The sequence below is a fragment of the Diachasma alloeum genome, unplaced genomic scaffold (genome assembly GCF_001412515.2).
Source record: "Diachasma alloeum isolate Michigan unplaced genomic scaffold, Dall2.0 Dall_scaffold_00176, whole genome shotgun sequence".
NCBI classification, from domain to species: domain Eukaryota; kingdom Metazoa; phylum Arthropoda; class Insecta; order Hymenoptera; family Braconidae; genus Diachasma; species Diachasma alloeum.
Window position 1 is genome coordinate 1,578,402 of NW_021680342.1, and position 14,364 is coordinate 1,592,765.

The 14,364-nt window shown below is 38.5% G+C and overlaps 3 protein-coding genes across 3 annotated transcripts; 2 read left to right on the top strand and 1 right to left on the bottom strand.

Annotated features, from left to right (window-relative positions):
* Positions 1 to 21: 21 nt before the first annotated feature.
* LOC107040642 (lysosomal Pro-X carboxypeptidase) lies at positions 22 to 4,260 on the top strand. Its single transcript, XM_015260845.1, has 6 exons — positions 22 to 135; positions 253 to 393; positions 509 to 789; positions 1,805 to 1,962; positions 2,030 to 2,193; positions 3,170 to 4,260. Exons 1-6 carry the CDS (start codon positions 22 to 24, stop codon positions 3,737 to 3,739), a joined length of 1,428 nt encoding a protein of 475 aa, XP_015116331.1. The 3' UTR covers positions 3,740 to 4,260.
* A 351-nt stretch (positions 4,261 to 4,611) lies between these two features.
* Positions 4,612 to 9,560, top strand: LOC107036772 (lysosomal Pro-X carboxypeptidase). Its single transcript, XM_015254919.1, has 6 exons — positions 4,612 to 5,049; positions 5,111 to 5,251; positions 6,258 to 6,538; positions 7,778 to 7,935; positions 8,012 to 8,184; positions 8,862 to 9,560. Exons 1-6 carry the CDS (start codon positions 4,858 to 4,860, stop codon positions 9,444 to 9,446), a joined length of 1,530 nt encoding a protein of 509 aa, XP_015110405.1. The 5' UTR covers positions 4,612 to 4,857; the 3' UTR covers positions 9,447 to 9,560.
* Positions 9,561 to 10,119: 559 nt separating this feature from the next.
* On the bottom strand, positions 10,120 to 13,944 carry LOC107036762 (kinesin-like protein KIF3A). The gene is made up of 3 exons (XM_015254908.1): positions 13,625 to 13,944; positions 11,800 to 12,741; positions 10,120 to 11,457 (listed from the first exon to the last, which is right to left on the bottom strand). Exons 1-3 carry the CDS (start codon positions 13,637 to 13,639, stop codon positions 10,390 to 10,392), a joined length of 2,025 nt encoding a protein of 674 aa, XP_015110394.1. The 5' UTR covers positions 13,640 to 13,944; the 3' UTR covers positions 10,120 to 10,389.
* Between the last annotated feature and the right edge of the window lie 420 nt (positions 13,945 to 14,364).

The following is a 14,364-nucleotide window of genomic DNA, read 5'->3' on the forward strand; positions in this document are numbered from 1 at the left end:
ACCACTCAAAAGACCTCAACGATGTTGTCGAATTACGTGGAGATTCTCATACCGCTCTTGCTATGTGCGAGCTCAATCTATTCCCTAGAAAGTGTTTCCCGATATGAGTACGTCACCAAGAGATTCAGTGTACCGGTGCGTAATGAAACGGAAAAAAATATCAATCATAAGAATTTTAAGTGCAGAAGAAAAAAGTAAGAGATCATATTCCGAATTTTGTAATAATCATCTCCGAAAAACATACCTCCATAGGTGGATCACTTTAGTTTCTCTCTCAAAAGGAATTTCGAGATGCGATACCTTGTGAACGATACATGGCAACGTGGAGAAAATCCTCCCATATTTTTCTACACCGGAAACGAAGAAGAAGTTACGCATTTCGTCAAAACGTCTGTTAGTGTTCATTCTGTTTAAATGAAAATATGCAGCTGTGGACTTTCGCACACGTCGATTAATCCACACGTCACGAGTGTGATAAATGTAATTAATTGATTACTCATCCCCCCAGGGTTTTATGTATGACATTGCTCCGACGTTCGGTGCTCTGATTGTCTTCGCAGAACATCGATACTATGGTGAGTCGCTTCCAGCGGGGAAGCCGGCGACTTTGATCGTGGAAAACTTGGGGTTCTTGACTTCTCAACAAGCCCTAGCCGATTACGTCGATTTAATCGAGTTTCTCAGGTCAAATCCTGCGTTGAAACACAGTCCAGTAATCGCTTTTGGGGGTTCCTACGGGGGAATGCTGAGTACGTGGATCCGGATGAAGTATCCTCACATTGTTCAGGGGTAGAGAAAGTCAAGCGTTTATAAACGAAATTGTGAATGTGCAATAGAATATGATTTTTTTTAAGGAGAGAGAGAGAGAGTTAGGGAGAGTCGACAACAAAGAGCGGCAAATATCAAGACAAGACAATGAATAATCTCAGTTGAATACATTGAATACGACGATCATTTGACTAATTAACAATCGTCAATTCTATTTCGTCGATTTTGACTAGTGACCAGTTTTCAATGATTATCTCGGAATCTAAGGGAGATAGCAAAATTATTGTTAGGTCCTTTTTTGTAGAGCCAATTGAGTGCTATAACAAATGTCATTACGAAAATTTCGCTATCTCCCTTAGATTCGGAAATATTCCTCAAAAACTCAACTGGGAGATAAGTCGACTTAAACCGGTTTACCACTTCGCTACTGAATTATATTTGACTGTCGATCAGGAGTCCCGATTGGTAATTTCATAAATTGTTAGAAAAATGGGAATTTAATGGACAGTTTAGTAGTGATTCTGAGGAGGGCGATATTGATTGCGATTTAGGAATGAAACGACATGCAATCTCTGTTGGAAACTCAGTGGAATTCCGAATTCACACGAATATTCAGTAACAAATTCCAAAGTATATTGCCTGAATTTTCCCGATCCCTGTTAATGCTCACGGAATACTCTAACTGGAATTTACGGTTTCCTTTTATTTTTTCATCAAATTATAGATCTGTAATCGGGAAATTGCTTAAAATTTCAATTGAACTGTCATATGATCAGAATGTCGAAGGAGTGTACTGGAAATTTCGGCCAAACATTTTTAACGGTGTAGTTAATTTGTGGATTAATTATGCAATTAATAATTTAACCGAATTGACTGATCCCCGGTCTGCGATAGCCGCGTCACATGAACACAAATGTATTAATTACCTTGAGAATACGATGAACATAAAACAACTGAACTGTAGACTCTCCTTAACTCACGCTTCGCGTTCACTATATTCGACTTCAGCATCTGCAAAATTCCAATGTCTTATCAGGGCTATTGCTTCATCTGCACCGATGCTTTTACTGGATCCAACTAGTGACTGCCATGGATATTATAGAACCGTAACGGACGTATTTCGTGCAGCCAATGCTAACTGCCCGAAAATAATTCGTCGATCTTGGGGTGCCATAGACAATATAACGTCCACAGGTACGTGAATCCTCAAAAAGACCTAAATATAATTTTGAGTAAACGTCACGGTTTCCTTTTCCTCCAGTCGAAGGAAGAGAATGGTTATCAGCTGAATGGAAACTGTGTAAACCGATTGAGAATATGGGTGATGCAGAGCAATTGAAAAATTGGTTGAGCTCCAGCTATACGACATTAGCAACTAAGAATGATCCGTATCCTTCAGGAAAATTACCAGCTTATCCAATTATTGTAAGCGATAAAGTTTAGCGAATTAATAAATTGAGTCTTGGATGTATTATCTTTCGACAGTTGTCTACACTGTTTTTTGCATACTTGGAGAATTCCATGTATTTCACTAAGAGGCAATAAATATCTGTAATAATAATAACAATAATAATAATAATAATAACAATAATTAACTATTAAAATAAGAAAATGTCGAAAACTGAAAAATGATTAATTTTTCAATCTTACACATTTTTTTATTTCAATCGTCAATTATTATTATTATTATTATTATTATTATTATTATTATTATTATTATTATTACAGGTATTTATTGCCTTTTTGTGATCCACATAGGGTTCTCCATCTATCACTGAAAAGAATTAATATTATTTCGAGTATTTGACTCGAAGCGATAATAATTCTTTTCAGTACAACTAGTAGTATTTTTGCAGAATTGCCTACAGCGCTTTTTCACAATCGGAAAACCAATTGGGGAATTGATCTGTGAATACGCGACAATCGTTTTTTCTTCAGATGACAGTTCAAATGTCAGGTCAAGCACTCTTTGTTTCTTTCCATTTCATGTGCAGGGAAAAAATGTAAAATTAGTTTTTGCTGTGGGCACACAGTCATCGAGGACGATACTCGCCGCGCTAAAAATGTACTGTTGAACGTAGTAAAAAATAAGAGTGGGTATAGTAGAAGGTGGTAGAATAAAAGTGAAATTTCATCTGGCATGAGTAAAAATTCGATTAAGATCAATCAAATTTAAAATTTTTTATTTCTTCAGGCTGAAAGGATCTTCAATTAAGTGTTGTAAACTGTACTAAACGATTTGTGATTAATGTGCATCATAAAAGATTTCTTTCTCACGCAACAATGCAATTTTCCATAAAATTTGAAAATAATCTGGTTTGCGTAAGAAAAATGAAACAATCAAGTCTTGAAAAAAATTGAATAATTGTTGGTAATTATTGTTTGATAATAATTGTTTTAGGAGTTCTGCAAATTTCTCAAAAACACTACAGCAGATTCTGACGCTGTAATTTTGTCGTCCCTGAGGGAAGCCATAAAACTCTTCGCAAAAAATTTCGCCGAGACTGGCTGCATTGATCTACCTGAATTGAATATCCATGAGATTCTCTGGTTTTATCAGCAGTGTTCAGAGATGTCAATCTATCAGTGTGCCGATGGAATCAGCGATATGTTTGAGTTTATCCCGGCGGATTTCGGAAGAGTCGCGAGATTATGCGAAGAATTATTCTATGTTAGACCTCAAGCCGATTTGGCTTGTAAGATTTACGGATGCTCGGACTTTTCCATGACCAGTAATATAATTTTCAGTAATGGATTACTTGATCCGTGGCATACAGGGGGTATTCTCAAGAATGTTTCCGATTCTGTTATCGCTGTGATTATTCCTGAAGGAGCCCATCAGTTGGATCTGGCTGGTAGTCATCCAGGGGATCCTCAGTCTGTCATTGATGCACGAAATGTTCATAAATTATTCATAACAGAATGGATTCAGCAGTACCGCGAGAAATTCACAAAACAATCCTTGAAATGAAATATCTAGCAATGAGAATTATTGGATAATCAATATTGCCTCTTGAATTCCGTTAAGTGAATCTAATATTGAGAAAATATGCTCATGAACAGTAGATTTTGCTGACTGCATTCATAATTTATCCTGGCACTAGTGTATCCCGCGCGTCATGCGCGCCTCAGCCCGCGGCACATGGTGGTATCTATTTACTTTTTCGCAAATGCGACATAATTGTCCATTTGCTGATAAGTGTTGTGAGCATGATTTTACCACTCATGTATGAAAAAATTCAATAGGAAAGCTCACCGAATTCGCTAGAAAATTCTATTGGGATTCTATTAACATTCTAGGGGTTTCTCGTTTCCATTGACTTTTTCCTATTAAATATCTAGTAGAATCTGCGCAAAAAACAAATAGAATTTTAACGAGAATTCTCTAGAATTTAAATAAAATCCCCATAGAATTTTCTAGCGAATTCGGATACTGGGTAATTAGAAAGCAAATTATTGATGAAAATGACGCTCTGTGTGATTTCCAGATTGTTTTCGATAATACAGTCATTTGGATACGAATATTTAACCAAAAGGAATAAACTCTTGCATTAATTTTATTTTCCGTTTCCATTTCCCGTTATTTTATATTTTCGAAAGAAATAGATTGGGCCCAAGATACGAGAGGGAAATAGTGCAAAATTTCTGAAATTACCGATATTTCTCGTATCTTTGGAGGGAGAGAAATTATTGAAAAAAATTCTAGTGCTGTTAAGGCAAACTTCTAGGGACTTCTGATAAAATTTCCGGGGATTTCTTTGAAAATTTCATATAAGAACGAGAATATTTCACTGGAATTTTTCCCTGGCCGTCACTTTCCGTCCTTTTTCCCGTGCTAGCACTAGGATTTTTCTACAGAATTCTCCCGCTTGACAAAAATTTCCATGAAGGGCATCGGAATTAATTTCAGTCAATGATCCTTAACACTGCATTGGCATTATCACACATACACGAAGATCGCGGCGGTTGTATTTACATGGAGAGGACCAGTATACTCAGCTGGGAGGAAACCCGTTAGAGGCTATCGACGACGTTTTTCACGACTGGTCAGTCTTGTTTGTAGTACCGGTCAGTAAACATCAACCAAAGATGTGCTCTTGCCGCCTCAATACTCTCGGCGGTTTATTACTGCAATACGTAATAGTGGCTGCCTCCATTGTACACCCAAGCGTTACAGTATCGTCGGAATTCGGACGAAACATTATTAACGTCAGTGATTATACGTCACTTGATAATCACACCAGTGATTACAAATATGTGATTAAGAAGTTCAGAGTACCAGTAAGTAGAGACCGTCTCAATTCATCTCAAATGTATTTCGATGTATTTTATATTATTCTAGGTCGATCACTTCAGTTTTGCTGGCAACGAAACCTTTGAAATTAGATATCTAGTGAATAATACATGGCAATCAGGTAAAAATCCACCGATATTCTTCTACACCGGAAATGAAGGAAAGATTGAGGAATTCGCTGCGAATACTGTGAGATTAATTATCAATTTTTATCAATCCGTCGTGTATCACATATCGATATGACGGAGATTATTATGATTGACCGTGAAAATCCGACGCATTTTTCGACTCCCCTTTACTTGCACTCTGGGTCCGTGGGACCCACAATTTTTGTCAAATATCTCAGCTCCTAGTTTTCGGATGAAGTCGATTTTTAGAACGCAGGATAGTTTATATGTCTTCTGAGGGAATGCATAGCTATTCAATTTTCGGAAAATAGATTAACAGGTGAAATTTTGATCGTGATAAGCGTTTTTCGGCAAAATTTTGAATCTTTCGTTCTTTCATTAAGACATTAGACGAGATCAAATTGTATTTGACGGATCAAGATCTAACACCAGAAGAAAGAATAATCTAACACCAAAAAGAATTTCTTGAGTGAAGAACATCGCATGAAATCGGTGCTCTCCAGGCAAAGGAGGATGATACTGAATGAAAAAATGAAATTTTTTGTTGAAATTAGCTAATATTCCTCAAGAGACAAAGTAAGTTTGAGAGAAGTAAAAGATGTTATTGTATTTCCAGTCATTTTATCATCTTTTGACACGAAATAAACGATTTCTTGAGGCAAGAAAGTGTCGCTCTGTCGCCAAGTGTTCGTGTTCAAGGCATGAACATTTGCCAGGATTATTACGCGGTCTGATCATTATGCGGAATTCTCATCCCAAGCGTTTTATCCTCAAGAGATGAGATATTTGACACAAGAAATTAGTTTTGTGATATTCCGTCGATATTTCTCTCAGTGTAGAATCTGAAGGTATATGAAGTTTTTTAGAATAGATATTTATGCTGCAGTAGCAGCAATACATACGAAAAAGTGTTCATACCGGGCCCATTTGCCCCAGTGTGCGGTTTTAGGGTCAATCATTATTTATATTATTATTAATTACTATGATCAATATAATTAATTAATTAATATCATAATAAATATAATATTAATTAATTATAATTAACAATATACTATCGAATATCTCAGGGATTCATGTGGGAGATAGCGCCCAGTTATGGTGCATTGATAATATTCGCTGAGCACCGATATTATGGAGAGTCCCTGCCATTTGGAAACAGATCGGCCGCGGACGCAAAACACCTCGGTTACTTGACTGCTCAACAGGCTTTAGCGGATTACGTTGATTTGATCGAATACCTCAAATCGGATGCAGCCCTTAAACGCAGTCCCGTGATCGCTTTCGGAGGGTCTTATGGCGGGATGTTAAGCGCCTGGTTCCGTATGAAATATCCGCATATTATTCAAGGGTGATGATGCACAAATAACATAACTGAGCGTGATATGATACCACATTCTTTAGTCATTCGTTCCTGGTACTGTTCTCTCTTTCTGCGGCATAACTTGGTTATCACAATTTCATGTGCAAACTCATTTTTTTTTGCAGTATTAAAAAATAAATGCGGTATTAAATTTATTGCTGCCATGTGAGGCCATATTTTTTTGCCGTAATTTGAGTAGCTTGACATTGTTACTGCTATTTAGATGGAACATGACGGTCGTGTAATTTGTGTTCGGACGTGGAATTTGTTGCACAAAATATTATGTAATAAAATTGAGGAGTGACCGTGATTTATTTAGTTGGAATTTGACGGCCATATGTTAATGCCATCATAATTTATCCATCATGTGACAGTCATGTGACGGTCATATGACGTGTCGCAAAATTTTTGCACATTCCTAGTGGGGAATAGCTCAGCTGAGCCGCGAAAAAATATCAATTAGCGCAATTCCTTCCGGACCTCACTGTAAATTTTTGATATTGCCAAGCTTCGAATATCCCAAAATTCTATTTAACACTCCATTAGTCGCGCAAACGTTACGAACGCCGTTGGTCGCGTCGCGCCGTACCGGCATAAATCGACATAATGATAAACTTGGAAGATTTAGAAAAAATCGGACAAAAAATCAAGTGATCTAGATCGTATACTTGAAGACGTCCCGTGAGATTTTTATTTATGTTCAGTGTTACCCTTAATTATATATTCAAGCTCAAAGTTGCCATGTTTGGCCCGGAGTTTCGGAACAAAAAATTGAAAATCCAACTACTTATGATATTTTTAGCGGATATTTTCATGGATAGCTTCTAGATAATTCTAAATCAGATGTTAAATTGTTCCAAATTTTTCTGAGGCTTTACTGCTGTGTAATTTAAAAAATCAGAAAAAGTGCGGCGCGGCGCTCATAGCGTGACCAATGAATCGTTAACATCTATCTAATTGCGATCAAAATATATTTAACGGCTTGATATAACACCAAAAGTCGAAAACGTGAATTTGAAAGACACAATTTTTCGATTCGAAAGCAAAAATGACGTACACGAACGTCAGTGTTTCATTGCATTCTCGACTTCTGGCACTCAATAACACAAAATTATTAACAAATAGATAGTATTTGTGAAAAGGTAGGCAGATATTGCCACACCATCCACACTAACGCCGGAGATTCAAAATTATCTGTCCATAATGAAATGCATTCTCCGTTATCAGAGCAATAGCAGCGTCAGCTCCAATTCTCCAATTCACCGGTGTCACAGACTGCCAAGCATTTAATCGCATCGTAACGTCAGATTTTCGAGCAGCGAGTGATGTCTGTCCTAAAGTCATTCGAAAGTCCTGGAACGCTATTAATAATCTAACTTCCACAGGTATTCAAAAAGTGCACTGTTGTATGCAGATAAATGAACAATTGGAGGATAGACTGTATTCTATTGTTTTCCGCAGACGAAGGGAAAAAATGGTTGTCAGCGGAGTGGAAATTGTGCCAGAACATTACCAATTCCACTGACATCAAACAATTGAAAGACTGGTTGTACAATGTTTATGGTAATCTAGCTATGGTAGATTATCCTTATGAAGCTAATTTCCTAGCGCCATTGCCGGCTTATCCAATAAACGTAAATACTGTTACTGTAAATATGTGATGAAGCGGCGGAAGGAGATGATTATGAGAAATTGAGATGCAGATTGTTTTGCGAATATTTTCGTAGTGGACTTTAGGGGAATTTATTTGTGAACCTTGGAGTTTCCCGAATTTTCTATGGAAGCGATTCTATGATAATTTCTGGTGAATCTTTTCACTGTGAAGATATTATAAACTGAATAGAAAAATTGAGCTTATTCGCCGATGTTATTGAAAAATTTTGCAGCTTTTCCGAATATTTTGGTTTTAAAATGGCAAAACAATTATAGCAAAATTTTTATAGAAATTTCTCGGCATCGAATTTCGAAAATTAAGCCGAGAAATTTCTGGGGAAACCCTTTCAGCAGAATAAGTTGTATAAAAAGGTAAAAATCTATTGATTTGTCGAATATAAATATTTCTATTTAGAAGAACAGATTTTATTCAGTACGATCGGTGAAAAATAGATTAATATTTTCAATGGAATTCCAATAAAAATCGAATAGAACTCTCTATCGTATGCACTTGGCGTTTCTATCGGGCTGTTTTCGATCTGAAAACGTTTCTCGTTCTCGAATCATCGTGTTTCTCCACTTCATGTGAAAATAATGGACGTGTTAAAGACACAACGATCTGATTCCTATTTTATTTTCAATTCCATTGTATTTTCAGAAATTTTGTCAGCCCCTCAAGGATGCAACAGGATCGGACAAAGCAATCCTCTCATCCTTGAAATCAGCACTGAATATTTACACGAATTACACTGGAAAGACCCGATGCATTGCCACCGAAGACGCGTCACCGAATTTGGGAGCAGATTTATGGTATTATCAAGCGTGCACAGAGATGGTGATGCCCATGTGTGCCGATGGGATCAACGACATGTTTGAGCCTCAGCCGTGGAATTTGTCGAATTACACTGGCGAGTGCGTCCAGAAATATGGAATCAAGCCCCAGCCAGACTTGGCCTGCAAGACCTACGGCTGTCAGGAACTGAGTACAGCTACCAACATTGTATTTAGCAATGGTTTACTGGATCCTTGGTCCAGTGGTGGAGTTTTGAGAAATTTGTCTGAATCAGCTATTGCTGTAATCATTCCGAAGGGGGCTCACCATCTCGACCTCAGGGGGAGTCATCCCAACGATCCTTACTCGGTAATCGCAGCTCGGAATTATCACAAATTTTCAATTTCGAAGTGGATCAAACAATATCGTGAGGCTTATGTGAAGGAATTCAATGATGTCACTGTTCAATAGTTCTCCCTCCAATGGATCTAAATTGATGATTAAATCCATTGCAATATTGAGATGTTTTTGTAACGTTAACGTGTAATTTTTATACTCAAATAAATAGAAATTGTACAAATGAAAGAGTAGTTTCTCAATGAGAAACAGAATTATTCCAATTCCGAATGAGAATGGTGATATCGTCACGTAAACATCAATATAGACTATTATATTTCTCTCAATGTTCCCACTATTTAATTACCGGACTATGGAATCATGTTCATGTCAAATTATGAGAAAATGGGGAGTAGATGTTGTTACAACAATCTCGAAGCAATTAAACAACGCGACACGAGTTATCGACGCTACGACGAACCGATTGCCTTTATTTATATTCGTATGATATCCTGATATCACTAGTAGACGTTCAACAACAATGATATACAGTGCAATATTGAACTATGTTAACACATTTGTTATATTCCATTTCATCGCGTCTGAGAAGATCCCACAAAATTAATAAATAACATTTCGCCATTTATAAATACTACTATTCATTAAAATTCTTCATTATGGTTCTGAAGATTTTTCAGTTCGATGAACGGAATGAACAGTAGATCAGTAAGAAACTTTGGCAAAAAGTCTGCTGAAGGAACTAATAAAATGTTAATAAATCTAAATTAATGACTACAAAGGCGACAAATCATGATAATCTGTGATTTTATTATTCTCCTCAATAATTAATAACAACACAAAGCAATTGAGACACTAATATTTTGGTAAGCAGCAGAATTACCCTAAAAACAAATCGAAAACCTATAAAAAAACGTACAAAAAAGTTAAACAATAATACTGCTCTGTAATTAAATAAACACGAAGACATAATTCCAATAAAAAACCCCATCAAGACTTGACAGTATTTAAATATCCTATTCTAAACGAAATTGGAATTGACACTCGTGGACCGAGCACTTCAATGAGGGGTCCTTCGGTGGGCGGTGGTGGGTCGAGGGACTCCAGAGCGTCCTCTGATTTTCTTGGGCTGAGTGAAGTTGCTCTCTGGCTCTGTGTTGTAAGTTAAATAAAGATTGGACAGGTCGAGCTGGGGTTGATCCTTGGAGTTTCCAATGGGTGGTGTAGCCTGGGCTTTTCTCATGTTGTTGCCAGTGTAGGCGACACACTTGAGCTGCCACTCGCCAATGTCCTCGTTCCAGTGGACGTACTTCTCGATCATCGTCTGGTATTGCACTGGAATGTAGCTATTGAGAATGAGCTCCTGAAGCTGAAGCTCTCTTCCAATGCCTCTCACACCTTCCAGGAGTCCCTCCATCTCTCGTTGGTGTTCCTCCTGGAGATCGAGCAGCTCAGCCTTCGCTGACATAAGCATTGTGTAGACTTTGGCCAATTTCTTAGTCTTCCCAGCAGCCTCCTCCTGCAGGGACGAGTACTTCTCCTCAATGTCAATCCTCTCTGCTTCCTTCTCCTCAATAGCTTTCTTCAATTGCTCTTCACGCCTCTTCCTCTGATCCAGCTCCACAGCTGCTGCTGCCAACATCTGCTCCTGGGCCTCAGCTTTCTCCAGGAGATTCTCACCTCCAACCAGTATTTTATTCTGGAGATTAGTCATCTTCTGACGAAGCGCTTCTTTCTCGGTCTGGGTTCTCTTCAGCTCGATAACGTCCTTGTCATCAGGGCTCTTGTCATTGTGCTCTGCCTTGTCAACTTTCTCCAGAGATTCTAGGTCCTTGTCTTCCAGTTCCTCCATCGTTAGCATCTGACTGCGTCGACGAATTTGTCGCTCTCTTTTCGTCTCACCTGTCTCTGATTCATCGGACTCACCCTCTGATTCGGAGAGCTCTGCACCGTTTTCCTCGAGTTGTTTGCGGAGCTGCTCGATCTCGTCCTGAAACTGACGGAGGAGGGCGTCTTTCGGATCCTCGTTTATTCTCGCACGATTCTTTATGTTCTTGGCACGGTTTGCGTAGCGAAGGGTGCTTATTGTTTCGTCGTAGTTTATGTCGGCTGGACTCACATTTGCACACTGTGAAAGAACATTATTTAGTTAGAAGTGTCGATGAAAAAGTCATTAGAATTGGAAGAATTGAAAATCGAGGGAGGTAAATTGAGAGTATTTCTCAAGACGTATTTTTAGACTTCAGAATGAATTAGAGATCATCTTATCATGTTGTCAGTTGTTCTCGTTATCGAGAATACCAAAAAATTACATTAGTTCTCAATTCATCAAAAAAATACTAATCTCTCACTTATCAGCAGAAATGAATGCATTGCTCCCAAAAAATAATACTACTAATCTGTTTTTATTTCATGAGAATATTTAAGAATGGAATTTATCAATGAGTGGATATTAATCCACATATCTCACCATAAGAGTCTTTGAATTTCCACCAAGTGAATCCTGCAGCAGCCTCGTAAGTTTAGAGTTTCTGTAAGGCACGTGAGAGCTCTGACCATCCACAAGAGCCGAGATAACATTTCCCAAGGTCGACAGTGAGAGATTAATCTTGGTAGCTTCACGCAGTCTAATCCCAGTGGCCTTAGTCTTGCTCTGTCTCTCGGACCCAGCGAGATCCACCAGGTGAAGCTTTCCCATCTTGACATGGGGCTCTCCATCCTCCCCAATTTGACTAGACTCAACGGTTATCGTGAAGATGGCATGGGACCTCGAGCTGGAGACATTCATAGCAGTGGCACCGACCACTCTGTTCTTGTTACCCAGGGTCATTATTCTGTCCAGATCGTCTGCATTGTTGACGACATAACCACTGAGGTCCTTGACGAAGACCCCAATGTCAGGTCTCTCCTTCACTTCAAGCCTAGTGTTCTGGTCTTTTCCAAGCAAGTCTCTGATCTCTTCGTTGTAAATCTCCAGGTACGCCGCACGTACCAGGAACTTCTGATTCTCATCTGCCTTAGCAATGTGCCCGAATATGTGGGCAAATGTGTTTGGAATGATGCCTCGCAATTGGGGAGAGGTTTTCGCTCCAGACATTGTGTAGGTTTTACCCGTGCCAGTCTGGCCGTACGCAAATATCGTGCCATTGTAGCCCTGCAGAACTTTGTCGACGATTGGACGGGCTGTTTCATTGTAGATGTCGACCTGGGTCGAGTCCACGTCGAAGGCTGCGTCGAAGGAGAATACCTTGGGGGGCTCACCCTGCTGAGCATTTGGATTCTCAACTGTCAACTCTGCATTCAAACGATCTACTTTGATTATCCTCTTGCAGTGACCGTCCAACTCTTTTCCATTCAGTGGACGAACTCGAACGACCACGCGGACGTTTTCTATCTCACCAAGTTCGTTTTCCTATTCGGAAATCAGAGGGGTCAATGGATGTACTGCTCTTGGTGGAGGTTTTGGGGCCGAGTGCAACGGGAACTACATGAATTTCATCGAATTATGAATTCTCTTGATTTGTTTGGATTGACCAATCGACCGGGATAAACGTTTTCCATTTCAACTAGTTCATTTTTCCTTTGCGAAATTAATGGAGTCACTGGGTTTACAGTCTGGGTGTAAGTTTTATTATCGAGTGCAATATGAACTGCATGATTTTCATTTCATAAAAGACAAGTAGACATTTTGGAAAGGACTGCTCATTTTCTGAATTTAATTCCTCAATAAGTGCTTCAAAGGAGCTGAGGCAAAATCGATAGGTTTAGTTTTCCTTCCAATGTTCATAAATTAGAAGGAAATTGATCAATTGAGCTCAGTCTAGGCTCATCTCAAAGTGGAAGGATTGCACTTTTTATAGAAGAGGAAATCATTCTCATAAAAAATTCAATAAGTCATCAACATTTGAAAAAAAAGTAAAAAATGTCTATTTGGCGCAACTCATCTCTGTTTGTCTCGTTCTCTCTTAAATATTGCAACAAATAGGAATGAATTCAAGCGAAGGATCCGAATTTACTCATTGAAATCAATTATTTCTGAGTAATTAATATATATTTAGTTCCTGGTGAGAGTTTTGTTGTCAAGTTTAACCTTTTTTTCCTTTTTCAATTCTAGTTTATTCCGAATTAGGAAAATTAGACTGGGTAATCATTATTTGGTTCAACTGTTTGGCGACTGAATGTGGTTCTTAACTACTGTTTAATGATTGAATTATTTGTCTCTATGGGGTAGAGCTGATTTACATGTTTTATGGCGTCTAAATGGTAATAGAATTTGTTGGAACTTCTGTACTTACTCCAGTGCCTGGCATCTTTGATTATGACAAAACACATCGACTCGATCAATTGACGATACAGTAAAAAACACTCCTGTATTATGTGTACGCAGCAACCGGCCCGTAAACAAATGTCACCTGGAGCACTGACGTTTTACATTGAATTAACAGGAATTTGTGGAATCGATAATACCGAGAATATTGAAATTCCTTTGAAGGGTTCGGATTGGTGGAAATTTAGAGTGGTGGCCAATGAAAATTAACTTTTAGAGTAACTGAATCATAACACGCTAGAGGGTTTGGTTGGCGGGGCAGTGACTCTGGGGGGGTGGCCCGTTCGTACTTTACTACCGCAACTGTACATACATCCACGGCTGTCCTCAGATTTGTGAAAAATGTGAGGGAACAACTGTACGCAACCACATCTGTGCACGGTTCTTGCAGTCTGTCAAACAGTGTCGGTAGAGTAGAAATTGCATTCGTTTTATTTGCAGTCGATATTAATGATGGATGGCGCCATTTGTCCCACGATACCACAAATGATCGTCGGAACAAGGTCCGCGATTCTTCCGGGTATCCACTGTTAATTACACGCATATGTATCCCAAGTAGACTCCTTTGAATTATAACTCCGTAGCCCAGTCTCATTTGAATTGAGACATCAATCTAATATCATTGAATGGTTTAATAAAATTGAAAATGCAAATAAACTCGCTGTGAATTTATATAATTTTATTTTGAATTGAAAGCCCGAGTTGTAG

Coding starts and splice junctions, on each gene's coding strand:
- LOC107036772 (XM_015254919.1), top strand. CDS start 4,858: ATGTGCTCTTGCCGCCTCAATACTCTCGGCGGTTTATTACTGCAATAC. Junction 5,050..5,110: donor TTAAGAAGTTCAGAGTACCA/GTAAGTAGAGAC, acceptor ATATTATTCTAG/GTCGATCACTTCAGTTTTGC. Junction 8,185..8,861: donor TGCCGGCTTATCCAATAAAC/GTAAATACTGTT, acceptor TTGTATTTTCAG/AAATTTTGTCAGCCCCTCAA.
- LOC107036762 (XM_015254908.1), bottom strand. Junction 11,458..11,799: donor GAAATTCAAAGACTCTTATG/GTGAGATATGTG, acceptor GTTCTTTCACAG/TGTGCAAATGTGAGTCCAGC.
- LOC107040642 (XM_015260845.1), top strand. CDS start 22: ATGTTGTCGAATTACGTGGAGATTCTCATACCGCTCTTGCTATGTGCG. Junction 394..508: donor CGCATTTCGTCAAAACGTCT/GTTAGTGTTCAT, acceptor TCATCCCCCCAG/GGTTTTATGTATGACATTGC. Junction 790..1,804: donor TATCCTCACATTGTTCAGGG/GTAGAGAAAGTC, acceptor ATGTCTTATCAG/GGCTATTGCTTCATCTGCAC.